At 41.1% G+C, this 17217-nt stretch overlaps 2 protein-coding genes across 5 annotated transcripts in view; one reads left to right on the forward strand and one right to left on the reverse strand.

Annotated features, from left to right (window-relative positions):
* Window positions 1–6573: 6573 nt before the first annotated feature.
* On the reverse strand, window positions 6574–10872 carry SOWAHC (sosondowah ankyrin repeat domain family member C). The gene has a single exon (XM_043604754.1). It carries the CDS (start codon window positions 10870–10872, stop codon window positions 9235–9237), a length of 1638 nt encoding a protein of 545 aa, XP_043460689.1. The 3' UTR covers window positions 6574–9234.
* A 551-nt stretch (window positions 10873–11423) lies between these two features.
* SEPTIN10 (septin 10) overlaps window positions 11424–17217 on the forward strand; it is a 72531-nt gene continuing 66737 nt past the window's right edge. For 3 of the 4 annotated variants that reach the window (XM_043604759.1, XM_043604755.1, XM_043604758.1), the window contains exon 1: window positions 11424–11701. In XM_043604759.1, the coding sequence (XP_043460694.1) occupies window positions 11675–11701 (27 nt within the window). In that variant the 5' untranslated portion in view covers window positions 11424–11674. Of the gene's footprint in view, window positions 11702–12366; window positions 12512–17217 lie in introns of those variants that run through there. The other variant, XM_043604756.1, reaches the window with a different exon arrangement.

Genomic DNA, 17217 nt, shown 5'->3' on the forward strand with positions numbered 1-17217 from the left:
ATATGATATTTGTCTTTCTCTGACTGACTTATTTCATTTAGCATAAATACACTCTAGCTTCATCCACATTGTTGCAAATGGCAAAATTTTATTCTTTTTGATGACTGAGTAATATTCTATTGTATATATATGTGTATACACACACATCTTCTATATCTACATCTTCTTTAAAAATTTTTTTTTTAATCTTTACTTATTTTTGAGAGAGAGACAGAGTGTGAGCAGGGGAGGAGCAGAGAGGGAGGGAGACACAGAATCTGAAGCAGGCTCCAGGCCCTGAGCTGTCAGCACAGAGCCCGACGTGGGGCTTGAACTCATGAACCATGAGATCATGACCTGAGCCAAAGTCGGATGCTCAACTGACTGAGCCACCCAGGCACCCCATATATCTACATCTTCTTTATCTATTCATTAGTCGGTGGACAATTTGAGTGCTTTGCATAGTTTGGCTATTGTTAATGCTGCTATAGACATCAAGATGCATGTACCTCTCTGAATCCATATTTTTGTATCCTTTGGGTAAATACTTAGCAGTGCTATTTCTGGGTTGTAGGGTAGTTCTATTTTTAAGTTTTTGAGGACCCTCCATACTGTTTTCCAGAGTGGCTGCACCAGTTTGCATTCCCACCAGCAGAGCAAAAGGGTTCCCTTCTCTGCATCCTCGCTAATATCTGTCATTGACTCAGTTGTTCATTTTAGCCTTCTGACAGGTGTGAAGTGATATATTGTTGTGGTTTTATTTGTATTTCCCTGATGATGAGTGATGTTGAGCATCTTTTCATGTGTCTGTTAGCCATCTGGATGTCTTCTTTGGAAAAATGCCTATTCATGTCTTCTGCCCATTTCTTTACTGGATTATTTGTTTTTTGGGTATTGATTTTGATAAGTTCTTTAAAGATTTTGGGTACTAACCCTTTATCAGGTATGTCATTTGTAAATATCTTCTCCCATTCTGTAGGCTTTCTCTTAATATTGTCAAGTGTCTCCATGGTTGTGCAGAAGCTTTTTAACTTGATGAAATCCTAATAGTTCATTTTTGCTTTTATTTCCCTTGCCTCCAACAATGTGTCTACTAAGAAGTTGTTCCAGCTGAGGTCAAAGAGGTTGCTGCCTGTGTTCTCTTCTAGAATTTTGATGGTTTCCTGTCTCACATTTAGGTGTTTCATCCATTTTAAATTTATTTTTTTGTATGGTGTATCAAAGTGGTCCAATTTCATTCTTCTGCATGTTGCTGTCCAGTTTTCCTAACACCATTTGTTGAAGAGACTGTTTTTTTCCATTGGATATTCTTTCCTAAAGCAAGACATTTTTATTCATTTGAAGTATATATGTAGTTAATTGGGTATCAAAGTTTTAGGAAGTGACTTTTTTTTTGGTTTCAAGTTTTTATTTAAATTCTAGTCAGAATTTAACTAGAATTTAACTAGGCCACAGCAACTTCTTACTTGACATGTCTCTGGAGGCAAGGAAAATAAAAGCAAAAATGAACTATTGGGACCTCATCAAGAGAAAAACAACAACAACAACAACAAAACTTCTGCACGGCGAAGGAAACAATCGACAAAACTAAAAGGCAACCGACGGAATGAGAGAAGATATTTGCAAATGACATCACATAAAGGGTTAGTATACAAAATCTTTAAAGAACTTATCAAACTAAATACCCAAAAAACAAATAATCCGGTGAAGAAATGGACAGAAGACATGAAAAGGCATTTTTTCAAGGAAGACATCCTCAACATCACTCATCATCAGGGAAATGTAAATCAAAACCACAATAATATATCACTTCACACCTGTCAGAATGGCTAAAATTAACATCTGAGGAAACAACAGATATTGGCAAGGATGCAGAAAAAGAAGGCTTTTGCACTGTTGGTGGGAATGCAAACTGGTGCAGCCACTCTGGAAAACAGTATGGAGGTTCCTCAGAAACTTAAAAGTAGAACTACCCTATGACCCAGTTATTGCACAACTAGGTATTTATCCAAAGGATACATATGGGAGTGCTGTTTCGAAGGAGAACATGTACCCCAATGTTTATAGCATTGCTATAAACAATAGGCAAATTATGGAAAGAGCCCAAATGTCCATTGATTGATGAATGGATAAAGAAGTTTAGATATACACAATGGAATACTACGTGGTGATGAAAAAGAATAAAATCTTGTCATTTGCAACAACGTGGATGGAACTAGAATGTATTATGCTAAGCGAAATAAGTCAGTCAGAGAAAGACAGATATCATATGGTTTCACTCATATGCGGAATTTGAGAAACACAACAGATAAACATAGGGGAAGGGAAGAAAAAATAAGATAAAAACAGAGAGGGAAGCAAACAATAAGAGACTTAAACACAGAGAATAAACTGAGGGTTGCTGTAGGGGAGGTGGGTAGGGGATGGGCTAAATGGGTGTTGGGCATTAATGAGGGCACTGGTTGGGATGAGCACTGAGTGTAATGTTTAAGAGATGAATCACTAGGTTCTACTCCTGAAGCCAAGACTACGCTGTATGTTAACTAAGTTAATTTCAATAAAAATGAAAGTTAACATACAGTGTAATAGTTTCAAGAGTGGTATTTATTGATTCATCACTTACATAAAACACCCAGTGCTTATCACAAGTACCCTCCTTAATATCCATCACTCATTTAGCCCATCCCCTGCCCACTTACCCCTCTAGTAACTCTCAGTTTGTTCTCTATGGATAGGAGTTTCTTATTGTTTGCCTCCCACTTTCTCTGTCTCTCTCTCTTTTCTTTTTTGAAAAACGATTCATTTTTAAGAGCAGTTTGCAAACCAGGTGCATCCTTAAAGATTCTCTTCTTTAAAACATTCAACTGTCACCCTTTTCAATACAGCAAAGGCAAGTTTCTGCCTATTCCAAAATGGGTTATCAAAGTTCAGATTTATTGGTTAAATTTATGTCAAGGAAAATGGATGATGTATTGTTGGTTTTCTTCCAGGTTGATCATTAATCTTAAGATTGTGTATAAGTGGCCCAAATCCTTTCATTAAAGTTTAGTGCTCAGACAAGGTGGGAGGAGAGACTAGGAAGAGGGGAGGGGAGGCTGACCAAAGAAATATAACCACACCCTATACTTTTAGGAACTCCACCATTCTGAGCTAAGAAAATGTTCTTTCCCAACCCAAATGAATTTTACCCTAAGTGAGACAGAAAAATCTAAACACCTAAAAATCTAGTTTTAATCTTATTCCTGTGTAGTAATATTAGGGTGTTAATGTCAGTATTTGTCTCAATCATCAGTGCGTGGTTGTGATTTTTGTTTGGTCTTTTACACAGGGACTATGAATTTTCTACATCATTTCTACATCACTAGGTGGTAGCCTTGTGAACTTATGGCCAGTTGACTATAACTTCTGTTCCCTGAGAAGTAGTATAGTCTGTTGCTTACCACAAACCCTTGGTAGCTTTGTGAACTTGGACAAATAGCCAGTTTCTGCCCTTCAGTTCCTCATCAGTGAAATGGGGAGACTGGAACCGAATGGGGAGGGAGATGGGAGAATTAAAAAGCTTACATTTTTCTTAAGTTTATTTATTTATTTTGAGAGAGAGATTGAGAGAGAGAGAGAGAGAGAGAGAGAGAGAGGGAGACATGCACAAGCAGGAGAGGGACAGAGAGAGGATGAAAGAGAGAATCCCAAGTAGGCTCCACACTGCCAGTGCGGATCCCCACATGGGGCTCCAACTCACGAACTGTGAGATCATGATCATGACCTGAGCCGAAATCAAAAGTCAGCCACTTAACCGAGTGAGCGAGCCATCCAGTCGCCCCAGCAGCTTACTTTTTATAAAGTGCTTAAAACCTTGCCTGGCATGCACAGTAAGCTTCCTGGAAGTATTAACGGTTTTCATACAGCCAAAGAGAACCCTTAGCTGGGTTTGGAATCTCCTCAGTTCAGACTCAGCATGCAACCATAGGATTGAACTGCTGACCAAAACCAAATCATTGCCTCTTGAATGCATACTTGTTATGGACTCAATGTTTGTGTCCTCCCCAAATTCGTATGTTGAAACCTAATCCCCAATGTGATGGTATTAGGAGGTAAGGCCTTTGGGAGATGATTAGGTCATAAAGATAGATCCCTCATGAATGGAATTAATGCTCTTGTAAAAGAAACCCCAGAGAGCTCCCTTGCTCTTTTGTTATGTGAGGGCACATGGAATAGACTACTGTCTATAACCAGGAAACAAGTTCTCACCAGACATGGAATCTGGCAGTGCCTTGGTCTTGAACTTCCCAGCCTCCATAACTGTGAAAAATAAATGTCTGTTATAAACCACCCAATCTATGGTATTCTGTTATAGCAGCCTGCATGGACTAAAACAAAACTCAAAGATCACGTTTATTAATATTGGAAACTTCTGGACAGATCTCAGGAATACTCAATTGTATTTATAGAAATTAAATCCAAAGCTTCTGAGAGACCTGTAAGAGTATTCTAACAGGTACTTCCAGGTTCTTTCATTAGAGCACCATAAATTTGGGTTAAAAAATTATATAGTGCTACTTTGCTGGATAACTTACTTCATTCAAAGTCAGGCCAGTTTTGGCTAAACCCTTGGTCAGAATAGATATGGTCTACAGCAAGGTTTATCAAGAATCAGGCACAAGGATGCCTTAAATCTATTTTAACTTCTCAGGTGCTCATGTAACCTCTGATCAATTATTTCCAAGGGCTATGTTCTACTTCCTAAGACAGACCACATCATGTTTAAAGTGACTATTAGAAATTTCTCTAAGCTAAACTAAATTTCATCTCTATTCTTTTGCTTTTTGGGGTTTCACAAAGTAGTCATTTGTATACATGATAATACTTAGAATATTTAAAGCCAGTTAAAGTAGATTCTCCTAGGGATTATGTACTTGGGTCAACTTGTAAGGTAAAACTTTCTTATAATGAAATTTACTCATGAAAATCTTCTAAGTTGCTCACAAAGTAAAATCCTATTAAAGCCTATTTTACCTCCTGGGTTGGAATACTGTTCTTTTGGCTGGTCTGCAAATGAAGTAGTTGACTAGTATTTAGGAGCCAGATCCTATGAAAAATACTTACTTTTATTCATTTGGCAGAAGGGCATATCTCTGAACTTATCCATATGATGCAACATTATGAAATATTTCTTTAGCATTTTCTATTTTTAAAAAACCCACTTATCATCTTCAATATACTAGGTATTGTGCAAGAGTTGGAACTTGTCTCATATTCCTCACCAATAAATGTGGAAAAATAGACACCTTTTTAACTGAATGGGGAAGCCTCTCCTGAGATGAAAATGAGATTTAAAGAGAAGATTAAGGAGAAATAAGTATAACATGAGGGGCGCCAGGGTGGCTCAGTCAGTTGGCCGTCTGGCTTCTGCTCGAGTCATGGTCTTGGGGTTCGTGGGCTCGGGCCCCACGTTGGGCTCTGTGCTGACACCTCAGAGCCTGGAGCCTGCTTCCGATTTTGTGTCTCCGTCTTGCTCTGCCCCTCCCCTGCTTGTGCTCTGTCTCTCTCTGTCTCTTAAAGATAAATAAACATTAAAAAAAATTTTTTTAAGTATAACATGAAAGTGATACTATACAGAGGAAAATAATTGAAAAAGATGCAAACAACTCTACTGCTGAATCTTGAAAAATGAGTTCACAAACTGTCATCTTCCTGCTTAACTTCTAACGTTATTTCACGAAAATCTGGCTAATCACTGAAGGAACAATGCTTTGCAGAAAATTCCCAGAGTATTTATTTTTAGGAATAAATTCTAAGAAACTCCAAATAATTGCCTTCCTTCAGCAAAATTAAAAAAAAAAGTTTTTCACCAGGATTAATTACAGAGATCTTCAAGTGGACTATTCAATGAATCCTTTTAAGATGCCTATTTCTAAGGAAAGAAGTCATTCTAGAAACAGAAACTAGACTTCAGTTCTTCAGTGGCACTGAAAAATATTTTATAAGTTGTCATAAAGCAAGAGCAACAACAAAAATCTCCAAAACCAATCATAATGGGATCTTCCCAAGTGAGCCATGGCTGACAATTACATCAAGGTTTCTGATGCATCCCTTTGCCATCAGAACAGAGGTGAATTTCGTTAAAATGAAGATCAAAGTATTTCCTTGGTGAGGAAATGGGCTCATTAATGTCCAAAGATTAATGGATATTGAAGAAAATTGAAAAAGGTATTCCCGTATCTTTCCTAAGATCTGGTCTGGATAGGAAGGGCTCATAGTTAGCTGGTGTGTGCATGAACTACAGCGTTGTTGTTTTTTTTTAAGGTAGTGGTAAAAGTACTACCTTCTGTCCAAGTGGATTCCTCTATCATTGAAGACAAACTACAATAGTTTTGCCAAAATTAGGCAATTGGAAGTGCAGAAAATATAATGTGGAACAGCACTGAATCTTAAAATCTTACCAACTGCTATTTACTTCGTGACCCTGAACAGTCATCGGCTTTCATTCCCTTTTCAATTTTAAGGGACAGGAAAGGGATCAAATAAATGTGAACTTCAAAAAGCATTGTATGAACTATAAAGGACTACAAAGATTTAGACAATTCAGAGAAAAAGTCTAGTGTGAACCTTTTATTTTGACAAAACAAATTTTTACAAATTATACACTCTAAACTCCCAAAGTTTCACTCATTTAAAATATAAGAGATGAGGCATCCTGGACCCCAAGATTTCAGGCATGAATAAAATAGTACCAGATTTTCAATTTATATAAGCTAGTTGCATTTTACATACCATAAAAGTGAAGAGAATTGTGACAAGCATTCACTAGTTTCAAATGTACCTATAAGACACATGGGCAACTTGGGTTTTTTAACCACACAGCTTCATATTAACAAATATCTAAGTAATTGACATATATATTTCCATTAATGGCAGACACAACTCCACAAAATCAAATTATATGAATAATTTGCTTTTAATAATCTCAACTTGGAAACTGAAAAATTAGAGGAATGTATAGTTAAGTAGCTGAAAATGTTATACTTATGGCACACAAGCACATCATGACAAGGAATGCTAGAAGTTGTTCCCCTCAGGAATGAATTTGAAAATTTAAAGTATATTTTATTGAAAAGCTAATATCCTTAGTGTGAAAATCAGGTTAAATGAAGTGTTGACTCAATCTCTAAAGATCCAGTAAGTTATAGATTTTGTGCAATTAGTTACTAACATACACATTTCAAGATTAATACTGATTTCAATAGAACATTTAGATGGTTCTGAAGTATCTACTTTTTATAGTTGACTTTCACTACACATGTCAATGAAATGTAAGATTCCTCAGTGGGAAGTTATAAAGCTTGTCAGGCACTAGCTACAGGTAATATGTATAGGATTCAGAACAAATGGCTGCTTTTCACCTTCAAAGAGCCCCCTTTTAATTTATACAAAATTAGACTGTTTTTACCCACATGTATGCATAAAAGTGCTTGTCAAATGTACACAGTCCATTTCCATAATCCTAAAACAAAACAGGCACACAAATGGATAATAGTTTATATGTTTTATGTGAATATTTTTGATACACCTTTAAATAAATTCAATTGCTATCTAGAGAGGTGTAACAAACTTGGTACAAATCTTTGACTTGGGAAAGTAAAGATCTAAGAACTCTCTAAACTCTGCAATTCAGTGTGATTCATATACTGGTTCACTCACTCTGCAAGCTGTTAACTCAGTCCTTAATCTCTAGAGGCTGCAGGTACTTATGTTTCAGCAATTATGAGACCAAAAAGACTAAGGGAGAAGGACTTGTTAGAATTAGTCTCCCACAAAATAGTTTTGAATCTAGTTACAAATTGATTTAATATGCTTGTGAGTTAAATTTTATAATAATTATAAAGACATTTACTCTAACAAATTTGAATGAAATGTAATTAAGGACTACACCCTTAATTTTAATGAAGGCATTTTTCATTTACATACAAAGGAATTCAATAGCCAGCAGCATTTAAATAAAGATATAGTTCCATCTCTTCTCTTTTCCCTTTTATAAAGTGCTATTTTTAACTGGGTAGATTTACTATCCAGCTTTTCAGTAACTTCACTGTATGTCTCTAATAGATTCAAGGAAACACTGAAAAATTGAAAGTCTTTAGTATTAGAAATATTTGCAAACATTGTACAAAGCACAGACTATGAATGTATTTTATTAATAAAATAAAAAGTGTACCTTATGTGAGAATCATTAAGTTGATTTAATAATTACTTCACAGAAGCATAAGCTGACTAGCATTTATGCCAATTTTTGCTAGTCCTCTAAACCAGAAACAGCTTCTGTAGGCAATTCAACTCTAAGCACCACCAAATAGGGTCATGTCAAATAGAACAAATGATCCCCAGAATAAAAACTCTGACAAATTTAGACTGTTAGACTAGCAAAACAAATTACTGAGAATCAGAACCAGAGGCAACATTTTACTTAAAAGTACCATAGGTCATCAAGTGTTTTCTTCAAATAAAATTTTGTGTAGTTATTAATAATGTACCTTAACACTAAGTGCAGTGGTCTTAGAGAAGTTAAAAGAAAACCAGAGTACAGATTAACTTAAAAGTGAATGCTGCCTATTTCTTTAGTTCAGTAATTAAAGTTGAAATTGCTATTTAAAAAATAGCTGAGCACTACCTAATACAAACAGGATACCATTTTTACTCACATTATTCTCTAAATAGCTTTTTGTATTTCAACTTTGACCTGACCTTCAGTAGTATCTCTACTGTATCTACTCTAAAGCCAAATGTAATTAGTAAAAAACAAAAAACAAAAATCAGGGCAGTATGTAGTTTTGCTCACACTTAAAATTTCATTACAATTTGCATTTCTTGTCACTCTTGGAAGAGTAACCACTTTTAAAAACAGAAACATAAAAGCGCAACATTCCTTACTTTGCATGGCATCCAGTAATGGTAAAATCAAAGGATCCCTTAATCATCAATTCTGTACACCCAACTTAAATACATTTCCAGTCCTCAGAAACAGGGACTCCAGGGCAGAGGGGTGGCATATGGAAAAGAGGCCTAGGGCAAGGTTTGATGAAATCACTTGGAAATTTACTTCACCCAGAATGCTAGGTTATGGTAATTCCTCCCACCCATTCCAACTTCCCAAGTCAGAATGCAGAATTTAACCTCTTATCTGGTCTTACTTTCTTGCCTACTCCTAGTATTCTATTCCTGAAAACAAATAAACCTAGAATTTTCTAAAAGAAATTATTTTTACCCAAATACATTGGACTTCGGTCTCAATTTGAATGAAGATGAGTGGCTTTTAAGAGCCCGATCCTCCTCTTCCTCCTCTCCTTCCTCCAGTAGCTGCTCTGGGTCTCTGAAAGAGGGTGTAGTGTGGATGATCTGGGTTCGGAAGCGGATTTTGTTGAGTCTGGGTTTTATTCGTCCACTAGAGCTGCCGGAGGCCTTGCGACCTGGATCCTTTGCTTTGCCTCCAGCCCATCCCTCAGTCAAGTGGTGGTGGTGGTGATGGTGATGGTGATGATCCCCTCCATCCTCTAAGACATGTGAGAGTTTGTAGGTGATGAGGTGCGAAGGGAGCACCTTTGAAAGCCTCCATCGCCCACCCCCGCTGCCACTGGCACTCTCTCCATCATCCTCATCCAGGGCTCCCACCAGGTTCTTGATCTCCTCAGCGATGCTCTGACTCAGGTATTGAGAGGCCTTTTTCCCACTGTAGTCCCTAATGTCCACGTCTGCGTCGTAAGCCCCCACCAGCAACTTCACCACCTCCACGTGCCCGTGCATGGCAGCTAAGTGCAGGGCAGTGTAACCTCCGCTCGTCCTGGCGTTAATGTTCACTGGCAGCTGGTGTTTGTTAGCGAAATTGACCAGCATGGCAAGGAGCTCCTGTCTGCCATGCTTGGCGGCCCAGTGCAGGCAGGTGAAGCCAGTTATAAAGTCCCTCTTGGCCAGCAGGCCGGGCTCACAGGTGAGCAACCCTTCCAGGCTATCCCACTTGCCGTCAGAGGCTGAGAGCATCCAGGCGTGTTCCAGAGGGTCCAGCGTCACGGAGCCCCCACCGCTGCTCTCCTCCTCTGCCGACGACGAAGCGACGGATGCGCTGTCTGAGTCGCCCCCGCCTTTGCCGCGTCCTCCCCCAGAGGAGGTCCCCGCGCTGCTGCCCCCAGGACAGACGCTCCTCTTCAGCTGCGGTGAGCTGCCCATCACAAGGTCCCTAAGGTTCTGGCGCGTAGATTTTGGGGTGGTGACGCCGCCGCCGGGGGAGCTGCCCGCGTCCGTCTCCTCGCAGCCATGGGGTGGGGGCTCTAGGTCCTCGCTGGGCCCGGGGTCCGGTCCCCGGGGGGAAGGCTGGACCTCGTGCTGAGAGCTTTTCCTCCGGGCCCCGCCGCTCAGTGGCGGCCCGCTCAGGCTGTCGCCAGTCAGGCTTGCCGGCCCAAGCGCGGCAGCCGGTGTCTCCCCATGGCTCTGCTCGCAGTCTGGACCCGAGGACGCCTCGGGAGACGCCACCTCTGGGCACAAGCCGCCTTCCTGGGTCTCGACCCGGCCGTCGGGCGTCCTTGGGGCGCCGCTACTGGACTCTGGCTCTACGGTCACCGAGATGCTGGGCAGGTCACGCGAGGGCGCGGCTTCTGACTGGGGGGGTCCCTCGCAGAACCTCTTTTTAAGGTGCACATACTTAGAGCCGTCAGCAGGGTCGGTGCGCACCGTGGCCACGGCATTGACCAGTTCCTTGAAGAGAGCGCGGGCGCGGGCGCGCTGCTCCGGCTCGCCGCCCAGAGCACCTCTGAAGTGCTGCACCAGCTCGGCGTGCCGGGCCCGGCCCCCGCGCTCCGCGAGGAAACGCAGCACGGCCTCTGGGCTGAGCTCCACGGGCCCCTCCATCCGTGGCCGCCCTGCTCCTCCCGCGGCGGGTGGCTCAACCCGGCCCCATCGCGGCCCGCTTGAAAACACTGGCTTCTGAGGGACGTAGAGTCCAATCGCCTGGCTCCAGTGGATTCTTGCCAGAGCGTCCTCGGCAGGAGACGCCGCCACCGCCTCACTGGGGCCGCGCCCCTGGGGAACACCCCCCCGACAGCCCCGCCCCTACGGCTTCACCCCGCCCCCCCAAGACCGCCCACTTCCGGTCCCCGCGCTGGCCGCTAGCGCGGCTTCAGGCCGGCCGTCGGCGGGCACGCCCCCCCGCCCCATGGCCCGCCCACTTCCGGCCTTAGCGCGGGCCGGCAATCACTGCACCCACTCGCCGCCTGCTGGCTGAGTTTTTTCCGCGCGTCTTTCTCCTAAGGTCCTGAATCTCTTCCAGTCACTCTCCCTCCGCTTGGGTTTGTCGTCTTCTGAGGCGTCGAGGGGATACTCCTGAGAGAGGCTCCCTTCGCGCACGCGCGCAACTATTTGGCGCGGTTAATGTCGCGCGCCCTGCCTGGCGGGGCCTTAGCCCTCTGGCTTTCTGCCCTCGCGTCACTGAGGCTACTAGACTTGGCCCCTCCCCTTTCCCCGGACACCCCTACCCCCCTCTCCCGCGGAGGCTGGCCTCGCCCGTTACACCGCCTCCGGTCCGCGCCCCGCGCGTTCAACTCTTCCCGGCGCCCCTTTGCTCCCTTCGCGGTCGGGACGCTACGCTCGGGGGCCCGGGCTGAAACCCCACTTCGCTGAGACCCCAGCCTCCGCTCAGCTCCCGCTCGGGACCATGACCTCTGAGGTGGCGCGGCATCTGGTGAGTCCCTGTCGACTCCTCACGACCCCTCCGTTGCCAAGCGCTGCCCCCTCCACCCTGGGCCCGAGTCCCCGGGCCGCCGCCCCGCCTTTCCCAGGGTCCCAGCGTAACTTCCTCAGTCCGGAGCTTGGGGCCCCTTAACACAGGCCCCGTCCAGTCGTGGCCGGGATTGTGAGCCGCGCCGCTCCTCAGCTCCCATTGCCCTCTCGGCCGGTCATCCCCGGGCTCCCGAGGCGGGATGGTCCGACTCTGCTGGGACAAGGGATTCTCTCTTAGCGCGGGAGGCAGGGAGCGGGGCTGTTCCCGCTGCCAGAAGCGGAGGCAGAGGGCGGACTCCCCAGCCTCCCGACCCCACGTTGCTGGAGTGGCTGGGAGTTTTTTGCACGGCTTCTCTGTCTAGCCAGAAGTTAAATCTGAAACAGCGATTGTGGATCCATCATTTTTGTAACGGTTTTGGAGGCACAGATTAATGCAATAGTAGTGTAATATTTTACATTTGTATACTCTTCCCTTACTCTTTACGATTTGAGCCTTTTTTGTTTGTTTTTGTTTTTTGCTTTGGCACCCTTGAACCTTAAAATGATGTTTGTGACTAATTTGTTCAATGTTTTATACTTTTTTTTATTTTTTATTTTTTATTTTTTTATTTTTTTACTTTAGAGGGAGAGAGAGCAGGGGAGAGGAACAGAGGGAGAGAGAATCTTACCCAGACACCCTGATCAGCTCTGGCCCGAGGCAGAACTGGATCCCAGGACCCGGGAATCATGACCAGAGAGGAAGAGTGGCATGCTCAACCACTTAGCCACCCAGGCACCCACAATATTTTATACTTTTAAAATCACTTATATATTTACCTCACTTGATATAGTAAGCCAGTGGTTCCCAAAGTGTGGTCACAATTATTTTTGTAACAATACCAAGCTGTTATTTGCCTTTTTCACACTCTTGCTGTTATGAGTGTAAAACGAGTTTTCCAGAGGCTACATGATGTGGAATGACCTCACCATTCTGAGGGCTAATGTGTGTACTTGTCCTTTAAAAAAATTTTGTTTAGAGGTGCCTGGGTGGCTCAGTCTCTGGGACTCTTGGTTTCATCTCAGGTCATGATCTCATGGTTGCCTGCCCCCCCCCCCCCCCCCCCTTCCGTGTTGGGCTCTGCACTGACAGCATGGACCCTGCTTCGGATTCTGTCTTTCTCTTCCCCTCCCCTGCTTGCTGTCTTTGTTTCTCTCTCAAAATAAATAAACTTAAAAAAATAAGAAATTTCTGTTTTAACTAATAACACTGTAAATATTAATGGTTGTAAGCCAGGTAAGCAAAAGCTCTATGTGGGCCTGAGACCAAAAAGTTTGGGAATTACTGGTCTAAGCTCTTAAATTAGATTGTAGAAACAGAGTTCAGATTGTAGCCTGAGAGATTAGGTGATGTGTGGAAAGTTACACAGCCAGTTTCTTTGATAGATCCTGGACAAGGATTTTTCTCCCTGATTCAGCCCAGGTCTCTGGACACTTTTGTCACATGTTTAGAGAAATATCAGTTTTTCTGTCTGAACTGCATTACAGTTGCTTTGTGTGCATGTGTGGGTGAGGAAAATATTTTATAAACTCATTCACAGTCATCTTCAGAATTAAACTTGAGCTGAAGAGATCACTTCATTTAATTGGTGTTGGATTGCTTGTCAACTGCTGTACTTATTTTGCAATAGTAAGTGTACTTTTATTTTCTAATTAAACTTTTTATTTTGAAGTAATTGAAGATTCAGGTGCAGTCTTGCAGTTAAGAGATAATGAGATCCTCTGTACCATTTATCCAGTTTTTTTTTAATAATAACATCTTGTAAAACCATAGTACAAGACCACAACCAGGACGTTGCCATTGATACTGTGAAGGTAAATTTCCATCATCACAGCATCCCACAAGTTTCCCTTTTATACCACATCCACTTCATTTCTACCTCACTTCCTCCTTAACCCGTGACAACCACTAATCTGTTTTTTATTTCTATAATTTTCTCATTTCAAGACTGTTATATAATGGACTCACATAGTATATAACCTTTTGGAATTGGCTTTTTTTTTCATGGAGCAAAATTCTCTGGAGCTTTCATCCAGGTTGTTGGATGTGTCATTGAGTTGCTCCTTTTAATTGCTGAGTAGTATTCCATGGTATGGATATACCACCTTTGTTTGAAGGACATCTGGTAGTTCCATTGTTGGGCTACTATGAAGGAGGTTTCTATAAACATTCCAGTATAGTAATATATAATGTCACCTAATGAAAACATAAGTCTTCAGTGGATGGAACTGGAGGGTATTATGCTAAGTGAAGTAAGTAAGGCAGAGAAAGACAGATACCATATGTTTTCACTAATGTGGATCCTGAGAAACTTAACAGAAGACCATGAGGGAGGGGAAGGGGAAGGGGAAAAAAAAGTTAGGAGGGAGGGAGGGAGGCAAACCATAAGAGACTCTTAAATATTGGGAACAAGCTGAGGGCTGAGTGGGGAAAGTAGGGGATGGGCATTGAGGAGGGCACCTGTTGGGATGAGCACTGGGTGTTGTATGGAAACCAATTTGACCATAAATTGTATTTAGTATATATATAAAAAAAGAAAACATAAGTCTTCAATCCTCTGGGATAAATTGCCGGGAGTGTAGTTGCTGCGTCACATGGCAGTTGCATGTTTAGTTTTAATGAGAAACTGCTAAACTGTTTCCCAGAGTTTCTGTACTGTTTTCCATTCCCACCAGAGATGTTATGAGGGATCAATCCACATCCTCATCAGCATTTAGTGTTCCTATTTTTTATTTAGACATTCTGATAGGTATATATGTATGTATGTATCACAGGTACGTGGTTTTAATTTGCATTTCCCTAGTGGCTAATGATATTAGCATCTTTTCATGGGCTTATTTGTCATCTGCATATTCTCAAGTGAAATGTCTCTTCATTTCTTCAGCCCATTTTTGAATTGGATTTTGTTTACTGTTGATTTTAGAGTTTTCTTTTTAAATATGTTCTGGATGCTAGTCCTTTCTTGATACATAGTTTGCAAATGTTTTCTCAGTCTGTTGTGTTGTTGTTGTTGTTTCATCCTCTTAACAGAGTCTTTTGCAGAGCAAAAATTTTCAATTTCGATTAAATCTATTTTATGTTTTTCCTTCTATGGATTATACTTTTGGTGTCAAGTCTAAGAGCTCATTGCCTAACCCTAGATCTCAAACGTTTTCTTATTTTTCTCCTAAAAGTTTTGTGGTTTGTGTTTTACATTTAAGCCCATGACCCATTTTGAGTTAATTTTTGTATAAGGTATAAGACTTAGATCAAGTGTAATTTTTTGGCCTATGGATGCTCCAATACCGTTTATTGAAAATGTTGTCTATCCTCTATTGAATTGCTTTTGCCCTTTGCCAAAAAACCATTTGAACATAACTGTGTGGATCTATTTCTGGGTTCCCTATTAGCACTAGCACATAGTCTTGATTCTTGTAGCTATGTAAGTTTTGAAATAGAGTAGTCTTATTCCTCTCACTTTATTCTTATTTTTTCAGAAATTATTTTGGCTATTCTAGTTACTGTGCCTTTCATTATAAGTTTTAGAATAGTCTTGTCTATATCTACAGAGAATTTTGGTAGGATTTTGATAGGAATTGTATTAAATCTGTATATCAATTTAGGGAGAATTGAAGTCTCTACTATGTTGAATCTTCCAATTTATAGACATGGTATCTCTTCCAATTTCTTTATATTTTCTTTCATTTCTTTCATCAGCATTATGTAGTTTTCAGCATACAAGTCCTGTATGTTTTACTAGATTTAAACCCATTTCATTTTTTAAGCAATTGTAAATTGTATTGCATTTTTAATTTTATTGTCCACATATTCAGTGTTAACATGTGAAAATACAGTTGATTTTTGTATGTTTATCTTGTGTCCTTTGACCTTACTGAATTCATTTATTCTAGGAACTGGGATTCCTCCTAGATTCCTTGGGATTTTCTTCATAGAAAATCTTGTCATTTACACATAGAGACAGTTTTATTTCTTTCTTTCTAGTCTGCCTCTTGCTGCCTTATTTATGCTGGTTAGGACTTGTAACATTATTTGAATAAGAGTGGTGAGAACAGACATCCTTGCTTTGTTTGTGATGGGGGGAAAACATTCAGTCTTTTATCACAGATGTAGATTTTTTGTAGATGTTCTATCAAATTCACGAGGGATTTTGGTCTGTAGGTTTTTGTATTGTCTTTATTTAGTTTGGTATCAGGGTAATAATAGTTTCATAAAATTAATTGGGAAGTGTTCCCTCCTTTTTCTGGAAGAGACTGTATGTATAGTATTGGTGTTAATTCTTCCTTAAATGTTTGATAGACTTCTTTAGTGAAACCATATGAGTGTGGAGATTTCTTTTTTATAGTTTTAAAATTACAGATTTAATTACCTTAGTTGTTATGTGGCTATTAATATTATTTCATATTGGGTGAGTTGTGGTAGCGGGTGGTTTTGTGATCCATTCCTTCTAAGTTGTTATTTTTATGTGTATGAAGTTGTTAATAATATTCCCTTATATTGATGTCTTTGGGGCCTGTAATAATATTCCCTGTTCCATTATTTTTTTTTTAATTTTAATGTTTTATTTGTGTGAGAGAGAAAGGATGTGGGTGGAGGGGAGGGGCAGAGAGAAGGGGGTGGGGTGGGGACAGGATCTGAAGCTGGCTCTGCACTGTCAGCAGAGAGCCTGGATGCTGGGCCTGAACTCAGAGTGTGAGGTCTTGACCTGAGCCAGGTCAGACACTTAACCACCAGAGCCACCCAGGCATCCCTCCCTGTTCCATTCCTAATAGGGTCATATTGTGTCTTCTGCCTTTCTTGGTTAGTCTTGTTAGAAGTTTGTCAATTTCATTCATCTTTTCAAAGAACCTGCTTTGTTTCATTGATTTTTCTCTGTTGTTTTTCTATTTTATTTATTTATTCATTTATTTTAAAGTTTATTTTGAGAGAGAGAGAGAGAGAGAGCAGGAGCAGGGGAGGGCAGAGAGAGAGAGGGAGACAGAGGATCTGAAGCAGGCTCTGTGCCTGATGCAGGGCTTGATATCACAAACCGTTAGATCATAACCTGAGCGGAAGTCTGATGCTTAACTGAGCCACCCAGGTGCCCTTGTTTTTCTGTTTTAAATATAACTGATTTATGATCTTTATTTCCTTTCATTTGCTTGTTTTTGGTTTATTTTGCTCTTTTTCTAAGTTTTTACGGCAGACCTCAGATCATTGATTTGAGACTTCCTCATTTCTAATATATGGACTTGATGGTGTGAACTTTCCTCACAGCATGGCTTTAGCTGTGTCCCACAAATTTGGGTATGTTTTATTTTCATTTTCATTCTACCTTTATTATTTAAAGAGTTATATTAAATCTCGCTTGATACTCAAGTTTCCAGGTTTTTTTTGTTTTGTTTTTTTAAGAGAAGAGGACATCAAGACTCTGAAAGTTTTGTATTTTGCTGATGGAATCGTAG

This window comes from Prionailurus bengalensis, chromosome A3 (genome assembly GCF_016509475.1).
Source record: "Prionailurus bengalensis isolate Pbe53 chromosome A3, Fcat_Pben_1.1_paternal_pri, whole genome shotgun sequence".
In the NCBI taxonomy this organism is placed as follows: Eukaryota; Metazoa; Chordata; class Mammalia; order Carnivora; family Felidae; genus Prionailurus; species Prionailurus bengalensis.

What these genes read in the sequence shown, in the direction of transcription:
- SOWAHC (XM_043604754.1), bottom strand. Translation starts at nt 10,872, where the DNA reads ATGGAGGGGCCCGTGGAGCTCAGCCCAGAGGCCGTGCTGCGTTTCCTC.